This window comes from Galeopterus variegatus, unplaced genomic scaffold, assembly GCF_000696425.1.
Source record: "Galeopterus variegatus unplaced genomic scaffold, G_variegatus-3.0.2 Scaffold574, whole genome shotgun sequence".
NCBI lineage: Eukaryota > Metazoa > Chordata > Mammalia > Dermoptera > Cynocephalidae > Galeopterus > Galeopterus variegatus.
The window spans coordinates 260,461-272,645 of NW_007726685.1; the positions used below are offsets into that span (position 1 = coordinate 260,461).

Here is a 12,185-nt window from a genome sequence, read left to right on the forward strand (position 1 = left end):
TGAGTCTTTTCAGCCAACTGCACCCCTTGCAGTTTGGCATTCCTGAACAGTCTCCACTGAGTGGTCCTGCGCTGATTGGAGAGCATATCAGCTATCCATGCTGTATGCCATGTTCCCACAGTGAGCTCGTGTCCTCCACGGCCCACACTCCAAACAATTCCCATGGGACAGACCATGTGCTGGTCCATTGAGATGACTCATCAGCCTCTGAGTAACTCCTTTTTTCTGTTGTCTGTGGCCCCTCACTCCTGTGTGGGTCCACAGGGACCCTGTCAGTGGTCTTGCTTGCCTGGGGCCACCAAAGCCCTCTTCTCCCTTGTAGCCTCCAAGCAACTTCATATGAAGGGCACAGCTACTTTTGCCAGCTCTTGCTCCGTGTACTTCCAGGGCCAGCCTTGAAGTGATTGTTGCTCTTGGAAATGCAGTCAATACTCTGGTATCACAGCACACAGCTCTCAGGATCGCGCTGTTTCCTGACGCGGGCGCTCCAGACCCGCTGCCATTTTTCGTTGCTTTTTAATAGTTGTAAATTGGTTGACTATGGGAGAGGGTGAGCTGAGGACCATCTATTCCACCATCTTGATCAGAAGTCTCTGGAAAATTTTTGGTGTGATTGCCCATTTGTAAAATTAAATATGCATCAAAATCAATTTAATTCATCTGAATTTTAAGTAAAGTGATTTTGTTTTTTGCTTTTCAGTAGCTTTATTGAGGTACAATTATATGCCATAAAATTCACTTATTTTAACTGTACAATTCACTAGTTTTTAGTAAATTTTACAGAGTTGTACATCACCACCATCCAATTTTTGTACATTTCCATCACCCCAGAAGATCCTTTATGTTTATTTGCTGCCACTCCCTATTATAAACTCCAATCCCTGGAAACTACTAATCTACTTTGACTATCTATAGATCATCCTTTTCTGTACATTTCACATAAATGGAACATGCAATATGTGGTCTTGAGTAAAGTATTTTTGAGATGTATAATTTTATTGTGGGAACAATAATTATCATATATTTCTTTTATTCAATATATTTTATTATTCAGTAATTCATGTATTTCTTTTATTCAGGCTTTTCTCTGTATTGAATTTTCGCATTGTCAGTACCACTCAGAAACAGTAGTTTACCCTACCACAGCAAGTTCATTGAGTACTGTTGGCACTGGAATTTATCCCTGCTGTAACCAAAAGGTTCTTCGGTTTGATCCCACTCAGCTTACAAAGGTAAATTTTGAATGATGCCCTTTTGTAGTTACAGCACTCACTAGTACTTTTTATTTAAATCCTTTTCCCTTTTATTGTTTTTAAAGTATATAAGTAATACATTCATGTAAAAAAGACTTTAAAAAATACTTAAATAAGTACAGTGAAAAGTAGAAGTCCCTGATTCTACTCCTCTCATTTTATCTCTTCTTAGAGGTAACCACAGTTAATAGTTTCCTTTCAGACTTCATTTTATACATTTCAGGCACAAATTATATGCAGTTTTTTGTATAGGAAATGGAGGCATGCTATTCATGTTATTCTGTAATTTGCCTTTTTTGCTCAACAATATACCTTAGGTTTTCTTTCTGTGTCATTTTATTTAACTGCTGTGTTATATTCCAAGCTGTGCATATATCACAATTTATTTAACCATTCTCCTAGTGGTGAATATTTAGGTTGTTTCCAGATTGATAGTATTACAGTGTTGCAGTGAACATCCTTGCATATATATCTTGGTGCAATATGTGCATGTTGTTATAGGTTAGATTCATTGATCACTAACACTTTTTTTAAGTTTTAGGTAGATTTTTTGCATACAAATTAATTAAATTTAAATGTAATTAAATTTCACATGTGGATAAAAGGAATCGAAAGCTCTTTCTCATTCCCATCCATACAAAAATATTTATAAAGCATTACACACTTTGCAAGGCAGAGGGTAGCATGTAAAATTAGATAATTTCCATGGAGCTGACACTTCAGACAGTAGTAAAAAAAGGAAGAAAAAAAAAAGACACACAAAGAAATGTTTGAAGACATATCTGGGGCCCTAAATGTCTGTGATAGGTTTGTATGACCTGGCCACTGAAGTCAAGGAAAGCCTCAAGAGAGTTGACATTTGATTGAGATCTGAAGGATAGGTAGGAGAATATGAGGCAAAGAGAAAGGGAAGAGCATTCCAATCGACAGCAAGGCCAAGAGGAACAAAATTAAGTAAAAGAGACTGAAAAAAAACATGCATAGTTCAAGACAGAGCTGGAATGGTAAGTAGGTGTCGGGCCATGCAGGGGCAGGACCTTGTAGGTCATGTTAGAGTTTTTCCTTTATCTTAGGTTTTGTAAATATCAGCGTATCACAATGTGGAGAATGTCTTGGGGAGAAGTCAACTACAAAAGGAAGTTATCACAGTAGTCTTTAAGAGAGATGATGTAGCTTGGACCAGGGTAGAGGAGATGAAGAGAAGTGGATAAATTAAATATTTAGGAGGTAGAACTGAAATGACTTCATGGATTGTATCACAGAGAGAGAGGGAGAAGTCAAGGATGACTCAGTTTCTTGCTCATGCTACTTAATAGCTGGTGATGGAAACAGCAGGCAAGAATCAGGTTTAAAGAGAGGCTGTTTTGAATATTTTAATCTGGAAGTGCTTTATGAGATAACCAGGCAGAGGCTGTTAGATAGATGGATTTTGAGGCTCAGAAAAGTGCCTAGGCTGGAGATAATAATTTGTAAGTCTTCTTGCAAATAAGTGATAATTAAAGCTAGCAGGTATAGGTGAACGTAAGAAGAGCAGAGGGCCTAGGATGGAGCCTAAAGAAAGTTCAGCATTTAATGGCTGCATAGAGAAGCATGAACCTGCAAAGGAGAGGATCAAGAGCAGCCAAAATAATGGGAGGAAAACCAAGATGTTGTCATGAAAGCCAAGGGAGTAGTATCTAAAGAAAGAGAAAGTAGTCTGCAGTGCCAAATACTGCTAAGAGGTCAAATAAAATTAAGGAAGAAATGTGTCTTCTTGTCATGAAAGCCAAGGGAGTAGTATCTAAAGAAAGAGAAAGTAGTCTGCAGTGCCAAATAGTGCTAAGAGGTCAAATAAAATTAAGGAAGAAATGTGTCTTTTGACCTTGGTAACCTGGAATTCATAGGTGTGAAGAGCTGTTGTGGTGGCGTGCTGGATCCAAAAGCCAGGTTGGTATGGATGGAGAAGTGAGTGGGAGATGAATAAGTGGAGACAGTGTAAATAACAACTCTTTGGGGAAATTTGAAAAAGGCAGGCGATAGGTCAGTGTATTAGTCTGTTTTGTGTTGCTTATAACAAAATACACAGAACTGGGTGATTTATAAAGAAAATGAAATTTATCGCTTACAGTTTCTGAGGCTGGGTAGTCCAAAGTCCATCTGGTGGTGGCAACAGTGACCCAGGGTCTCATATTGCAAGATGGTGGAAGCAGCGAGAGCAGAGAGAGAGAAAGACAGATTCTCCTCTTCTTTTAAAGCCCTCAGAACCACACCCCTGACCACTATTTTTAATCCATTCACTATGACATGGTCCTACAATCCGATCACCTCTTCAAGGCCTCACCTTACAATTACCATAGGATTTCCCACCCTCTTAACAGTCACAGTGAGGGCTAAGTTCCTAATATGTAAAATTTGGGAACACAACTCAAGCTTCAGGGAGTTTTGGGGGGACATAATTCAATCCTCTACAGTCAGTAATTAGGCTATGGGTATTTGTTTATTGTTTCTGTTTTCTTTTTTTTCCCTAAAAATTTTATTTATTTATTTACTTTTGATTATACATATTATGGCTTACAGAGTTGACTGTCAGAATTTTACACAGTATGTGATGATCAAATCAATAGCATGTTCGTCATTACAAACCTTAATTACTCTTTGTGTCCCTTGCCCAATTGCTCCCTAACCCCACTCCCCCTTTTCCACCTCTAGTAACTATAGGTCTTTTCTCTCCTTCTGAAAGTTTAACATTTTATTGTGGTCACTCTCTTTCTTTTCTTTTCTTTCTTTTGTTTGTTCATTCATTTGGTCAGTTGTTCTTTCTTTCATTCTTTCTTTCCTCCCCGTTTTCTTTTTTAAGCCAATCAAATTTAGCAGTTGGGGGTTGTCTACCAACTTTAGTGACACTAATATTAATAAGTTCTTATAACCCACTACCATCAGACCAGCTGTTTCCATTTTGTCTTGAAGAGAGAGACCTTTTTAAAAGCCAGTGGGAAGAATCCAATTGAGAAGGAGAGATTGACAATGTGTTTTGTGAAGAGGCAGGTAGGGTGGGATTTTAAGCATAAGTGGCATTATTAGTTTAGATAGAAGCTCCTCTATTATAACATGAGAGAAGAATAGGATGGTTTCAGATATTAGTAAAACTGGGACCTTGTCATTTAGATGATAACTTGTTCCAATTTTATGGCTTTTCTGTTCTCTACAATATAGAAGGTAAAGCCATCTGCTAAGAATGAGGGGAGAAAAGAAGGCTTCCAAGGTTTGAGGGAAGTATTGAAGGCTTGAAATAGACTTTTTGGAAAAATTGAGCTGGGGTTTTTGCTAGGAAGATATGATGAAATTTAGGGTCAAGGAATCTGGGGTATTGGCATGAATGTTACTGAAATGATGGATCATGGAATTTATGCTGGATAGGGAGGTTTGTCATATTTACAATCAATTACTAACTTGATTCATAAGAAATTTTATTGGTGAGGTAATAGGTTATCCATGTAGTGTTCATATTTAAAGTTTCTGGAGGGCCGGCCCATGGCTTACTTGGGAGAGTGTGGTGCTGATAACACTGGGGCCACAGGTTCGGATCCTATATAGGAATGGCTGGTTGCTCACTTGGGAGAGCGTGGTGCTGACAATGCCAGGTCAAGGGTTAGGATCCCCTTGGCGGTCATCTTTTAAAAAAAAAGAAAAAAATAAATAACTAAAGTTTCTGGTAGATTTTTTTTTCAATGTTATTTTTGTGGGGTACAGTGTGTTGGTTCAATATATGCATGTACTGCACAACGATTCAGTAGAGAGTATAGTCTTGTACCTGTTAGTCCCCCCCTTCTCCTCCTCCCTCACCCCCCTTCCCTCCCAGTCTCTGGTAACCATTATTCTACTCTCTCCTTCTATGAGAACAAATTTTGTTTTGTTTAGCTTTAGATTCTGCATATGAGTGAGATCGTGCAGTATTTGTCTTTCTGTGCCTGACTTACTTAACAGAATGGTTTCCAATTCCATCCAGGTTGCTGCAAATGATAGGGTATCTTTTTTTTTTTAATTTTTATTGAGTCAATTGATTATACATATTTTGGGGGTTCAACGTTGACCTCTGTTGATCAAATCAATATTACTAGCATATGTATTGTTACAAATCATACTTATTCTTTATGCCCCTTGTCCAATCTCTCCCCATCCCACTCTAATTCCCCTAGATTTCTTCTCTACTTCTGAAAGTGTAATCATTACTCTGTTGATTTGTTGCTTAGATGATCTGTCCAATGCTGAGAGGTGTGTTCGGGTCCCCCAATATTATTGTACAGCAGATATTTCTTTTGTCACTCTGGAATGAGCTTTGTGGAGAGAGACATCCTCTTCTTTTCTTTGGTCTCTGCTGGTGACTCTCCTTGTGTCAATGTACTCCAGTAGCTGGCAGACCATGTACATGGTGGTTGTGGTACCTAGCCACTTTCATGGCAGCCATGGTTATTGTGGTGGCTGTGGTGGGCCACCCACATGGACATGATGTTTTTGGCATGCTCCTTACCTCGTTGGTGGTGGTGATGGCAGTGTGCATGGTTGTGGGAGGGGGTCCAGTCCCTGGCTCCAACCTCAGGACTGCAGGCAGGCCCTGTGGCACTGGTGGTGTTCCTGGTTGTCCCTCCTTTCTGGCTTGTTATCCCAGGGGACGTCCAGGCCTTCTAGTGGTTATAGGTGTTTTTTGGTGAAATGTGACCTTTACTAGTTAATAACAAACCTTGTCTCTGGTTGTGGTTACTCTGTTTTTTCTTTCAGTTCTGTGTTGGATTATTTGCTGTTCCCACCACTTAAACTCTGCACTGGATCTAATTTGTTGTCCTTTGCTTACTTATGAAGTGGGGGAACTTCCTGTGGGGACAAGGCCTTGAGCTGTGTGGTTAGGCTAAATTGCTGCTTTGCTGCTGACTCCCTAAGGAAGGCTTTTTGTGCAGGTTAGGTTTTAATGGTCAACTTTATAGGACTTCTGGGTTTAGTGAAATCCAGTGCACCTGGATTGTGTAGAAACACTGGTCTGGGCCCAAGTCTTTTCATCAAACTGCACCCCATATAATTCTATATTACTGACCAGTCTCCTCTGTCTGGTCCTACACTGATTGGGGGACAGATCAGCTGTCCTTGCTGTGGTTTTGATATTTATTACCCTGATGATTAGTGATTTTGAGCATATTTTTCATATGCTTGTTGGCCATTTGTATGTCTTCTTTCAAGAATATCTATTCAGGTTCTTTGCCCATTTTTTAATTGGGTTATTTGGGGATTTTTGCTTTTAAGTTGTTTGAGTTCCTTATATATTCTGATATTAGCCCCTTGTCTAATGTGTAGTTAGCAAACACTTTCTCCCATTCTGTAGGTTGTCTCTTCACTTTGCTGATAGTGTCCCTTGCTGTGCAGAAGCTTTTTAGTTTGATATAGTCCAGTTTGTGTATTTTTACTTTAGTTGCCTGTGCTTTGTGGTCTCTTTCAAAAAAGCCCTGCCCCCTCTCATTTCACGGAGCATTTCCTCTATGTTTTTTTCTAGTACTTTCATAGTTTTATGTCTTAAATTGAGGTCTTTAAATCATTTTGAGTTGATTTTTGTGTTTGGCAAGAGATAAAGATCTAGTTTCAATCTTCTGCATGTGGATATTCAGTTTCCCAGCACCATTTTTTGAAGAGGCTATCTTTTCTCCACTGTATATTCTTGGTACCTTTGTCAAAAATCAGTTGGCTGTAAGTGTATGGGTTTGTTTCTGGGCTCTCTATTTATCTGTTTTTATGCCAGTACCATGCTGTTTTGGTTACAATAGCTTTGTAGTATAGTTTGAGGTCAGGAAGTGTGATGCCTCCAACTTTGTTCTTTTCATTCAACATTGTTTCAACTATATGGGGTATTTTGTGGTTCCATACAAATTTTAAGATCATGTTTTCTATCTCTGGGATGAATGTCAATGGTATTTTGATAGGGATTGCATTGAATGTGTAGATTGCTTTGGGTAATATGGACATTTTTATATTTTTAATTCTTCCAACCCATGAACATGAGATATATTTCCATTTATTTGTGTCCTCTTCAGTTTTTTTCACCAATGTTTTATAGTTTTCATTACAGAGGTCTTTTACCTCCTTGGTTAAATTTACTCCTAGGTATTTCAGTTTTTGTTAGCTGTTGTAAATGGGATTACTTTCCTGATTTCTTCTTCTGGTGTTTCATTATTGGCATATGGGAAAGCTAATGATTTTTGTGTATTGATTTTGTATCCTGCCACTATACTGAATTCATTTTAGTTTTAGTAATTTTTGTGGAGTCTTTAGGGCTCTTTATCTATGGGATCATGTCATCTGCAAATAGGGATAATTTGACTTCCTCCTTTTCAATTTGGATGCCCTTTATTGCTTTCTCTTGCTTTATTGTGCTGGCTAGAACTTCCAGCACTATGCTGAATAAGAGTGGGGAAAATGGGTGTCCTTGTCTTGTTCCAGATCTTAGAGGAAAAGCCTCCAATTTTTGTCCATTCAGAATGATACTAGCTGTGGTTTGTTGTATATGTCCTTTATTGTGTTGAGGTACATTCCCTCTATACCTAGTTTGTTGAGTGTTTTTATTATGAAGGGGTGTTGGATTTTATCAAGTGCTTTTTCTGCTTCTGTTTTTTAATCATATGGTTTTTTCCCTTCATTCTTTTGATGTGATATAGCACATTTATTGACTTGTGTATGTTGAACCATCCTTGCATCCCTGAGGAGAATCCCACTTGATCGTGGTGAATGATCTTTTCAATGTGTTGTTGGATTCTGTTTTCCAATAGTTTGTTGAGGATCTTTGCATATGTGTTCATTAGGGATATTGGTCTATAGTGTTTTTTGTTTTTTGTTTTTATAGTATCTTTTTCCAGTTTTGGTATATGTTTAATTTTGGCCTCATAGAATGAGTTTGGAAGTATTCCCTCCTCTTCAATTTTTTGGAAGAGTTTGAGAAAAATTAATATTAGATATCTTTTAAATGTTTGATAAAATTCAGTAGTTAAGCCATCTGGTCCTGGGGTTTTCTTCACTGGGAAACTTTTTATTACTGCTTCAATCTCATTACTGGTTATTGGTCTGTTTAGGTTTTCTAGTTCTTCATGATTCCACCTTGGTAAGTTGTATGTGTCCAGGAGTTTATCCATTTCTTCTAGATTTTCCAGTTTGTCTCATATAGTTAGTTGTTTTTAGTAGTCTCTTATGATCTTTTGTATTTTTGTGGTGTTGTGGTATCAGTTGTAATGTCTCCATTTTCATGTTTTATTTTATTTATTTGAATGTTCTCTCTTTTTTCTTTGTTAGTATCACTTAAATGTTTATTTTATTTTTTAAAAGCCCAACTATTTGTTTCAACAATCTTTTGTATTGTTTTTTTAATCTCTAATCCATTTCTTTCTGCTCTGACCTTTGTTATTTCTCTGCTTCTACTGATTTGGAGTTGAGTTATTCTTGTTTTTCTAATTCCTTGAGTTTGTTTGTTTGAAGTTTTTCTTCTTTTTTGGCATTTATTGCTATACACTTCTCTCTTAGAACTGCTTTTGCTATATCCCATAAGTTCTGGTATGTTGTGTTTTCATTTTCACTTGCCTCCAGGAATTTTTAAATTTCCTTTTTGATTTCTTCTTTGAACTATTTGTTGTTTAGGAGCATGTTGTCTAATTTCCATGTATTTGTATGGTTTTTAGTGTCCCTTTTGTTGTTGTTTTCTAGTTTTATTCCATTGTGGTTGGACAAGGTAGTTGATACTATTTTTTTTTTAATTTGTTGAGGCTTGTTTTGTGACCTAACATATTATCTATTCTAGAGAATGTTCCATGTGTTGCTGAGAATATGTATTCTGAGAAGATGGATGAAATGTACTATATATGTCCATTAGTTCTCCAGCATAGAGTAGAGATTAATTCTGATGTTTCCTGGTTAATTTTCTGTCTGGGTGACCCTGTCCTTTGCTGAAAGTGGGGTACTAGAGTCCCTACCATAATCATATGAGGTCTAGCTTTTTGATTGGATTACCAATAGAAGAGAAAGAGAATGAATCAGAGGCAGCATTTGAAAAGATAATGGCTACATAATTTTGAGAATTATTGAAAGATATTAATTCATAGGTTCAAGAATTCCAGCGATTCTCAATAAGATAATAAAAAATCCATATGTATACATATCAGTGAAACTGCACACACACACACACAAAAACAAAGAGAACCTTTTAAAAGCAGCCTGAGGAAAAAAGTACAGAATCCCTTTAAAACGTCAGTAATTAGACAGGGTTCGTATCTCAGCAGTAGCAGTGGAAGCTACAATATAGTCCACAAGGTCTTCAGTGTGCCAAAAAGAAATAGTAATCTGGAAACCCATGCTTTCCTTAAATATTCTTTATGAGTGAAGGCAAAATAAAGATGTTCTTAGACAAACAAAAATTGAGGGAATTTGCAAGCAGCAAACAGCTTTAAAGGAAATACTAGAGGATGTTCTTAAGATATAGGAAGGAATGAAGGACAAAGAAAGAAACTAATATGTTGGTAAATCTAAATGAATAATGATGGAAATGCTTTGTGGGTATGTGGCTGTGTGTTTGTAATAAACATATATCAATTATGCTGATGATATATGGCATGTTTAAATACTTAATACATACTATTATTTTAATGTATAATTTTAAAACTTGCAACAATAGCCTATAAGTTGGGAGGGTGGAGAAATGGAGTTTAAACTGTTCTGCATTATCTGAAAGGGAAATCATTAACACTAGACTTTGATCAGTCAAGGATACATGTTATAAGTTCTAGGGTAACCACAAAAATATAGAAGAATGTATAACTTCTAAGTGAAGGTGTGTGAGGGGAAGGAATGGAATGATAAAAAAAAATCCAGAAGAAGAGAAAGAAGAATATCAAAGAGTACATAATCAGATGATAAATTTAAAGCCAAATATATCAGTAATTACATTAAATGTGAATAGTTTAAATGTTCCAGTAAAAAGATGAAGAGTGTCAGAGTGTGATGGGGAATGAGAAGCAAAATCCCACTGTATGTTATTTCTAAGAGATATACCTAAAACTTAAGGATACAGAAAGATTTAAAGTAAAAGGAAAGAAAAAGATAAAGCATGCAACCACTAATCAAAAGAAAACAGATATGGCTTTGTTAGTATCAAACCAAATAGATTTCAAGGCAAAAACAGCTAGAGATAAAGAGAGTCATTTTATAATTACAAAGGTTAATTTACCAAGAAGATATGAGAATTCTAAATCATATGCACCTAAAAGCATGGCTTTAAAGTATACACTTTTATACAAAGCAAAGAATTGGATATCTACAAGAAGTAGAAAAATTGACATTGAGAGTGGGAGAGTTTAACACACCTCTCTCAGTAATTGATAGACCAAGTTGACAAAAAAAAAAAAAATCAGTAAGGATAAAGAAGATTGGGTAAATTGCATATGTCTATTAGATCAAGTTTTTCTTAGACATAAACAACTGCAGAATATGCATTATTTTCAAGCACAAATAAGGCATTTACAAAATTTAACCATGTGCTAGACGTGAAGTCTCAACACCTTTTAAAAGACTGAGATCATATTGAATATGTTCTTTGTCCACAGTGCATTCATGCTAGAAAGCAATATGAAAAAAGCCAGTGGATCAGGGAATATGTCACTAGGGAAATTAGAAAAAATTTTAAAGCCACATATCAAAAAATTGGGGGATATAACTAAAGTTTATAGCCTTAAATGCTTATAGCTTTAGATGCATGTATCAGGAAAGAAGATAGGTTAAAAATTAGTGAGCTATGTATCCATCTCAAGAAATAAGGGAAAAAAGCAATAAAATAAAATGAAGGGAAAAGGAAGTATAAATTAATAAAATAGAAAATAAACATACAGTAGAGGGAATCAAGAAGGACAAAAGATTATTTTTTTAAAACTAGCTAACCCACTTCTATCAGCAAGAAAGAAGACACAAATACCAGTATCAGTAATATGAACGGAAAAATTCCTACAGATCATGCAAACATTAAAATGATAAAACCACTTTATGAACAACTTTATGTCAATATGTTAGAAAATATAGATGACCTGGATGATTCCAAGAAAAAAGATTTTTGCTGAAACTAACACAAGAAGAAATCTAAATCTAAATCTTAAATAAACTGAATCAGTATAAAATATTTTTCACAGAGAAAACTCTAGGTCCAGGTACCTTCACCAGCAAATTCTACCAACTATTTAAGGAAGAAGTAATGCCAAACTTAGAAAAACTCTTACGGGAATGAAAAAAGTACATTTCTTCAATCATTTTATGAAGCTAGTTTGATATGAAAACCTGACATCAACAATATGAGAAAGGAAAATTAAAGGTCATTGTCACTCATAAATTTGGATGCAAAAATTATAAACAAAATATTGGCCATCTAATTCAACAATATCTACAAGGGATATTATCATGGCTATGTTGTGCTCACTTCCAGGATGCAAAGTTGGTTTAACATTAATTTACCACAACAATAGATTAAAGGGAAAAAGTCATTTCCATAGATCCAGAAAAGGCATTTTTTATTTTTTTATTTTTATTTTTTGTCCTTTTTGAGACCGGCCGCACCGTGCTCAGCCAGTGAGCGCTGTGAGCGCACCGGTCATCCCTATATAGGATCTGAACCTGTGGTGGGAGCGCTGCTGCGCTCCCAGCACCGCACCCTCCCGAGTGCGCCACGGGCTCGGCCCAGAAAAGGCATTTTTTAAAACAACATTCTTTCAGGGTTAAAAACAACAAGAAAAATTTTTAACAAAATTTAGAAATAAAAAGGAAATGCCATAATCCAATAAAGGATAGCTTATATAAAACTTACAGCAAATATCTCACTTACTAGTGAAATGTAGAAAGCTTTGAGATTGGGAACACAATAAGGATGCCCATTGTCACCACACTTCTATT

The 12,185-nt window shown here is 36.3% G+C and overlaps 1 protein-coding gene across 1 annotated transcript in view; it reads left to right on the forward strand.

Moving 5' to 3' along the window:
- The window catches only part of KIAA1841 (KIAA1841 ortholog), a 60,897-nt gene that overhangs the window by 30,531 nt on the left and 18,181 nt on the right, over positions 1–12,185 (forward strand). Inside the window, exon 12 of the mRNA XM_008570138.1 lies at positions 1,080–1,232. Within this exon, the coding sequence (XP_008568360.1) occupies positions 1,080–1,232 (153 nt within the window). The remainder of the gene's footprint in view (positions 1–1,079; positions 1,233–12,185) is intronic.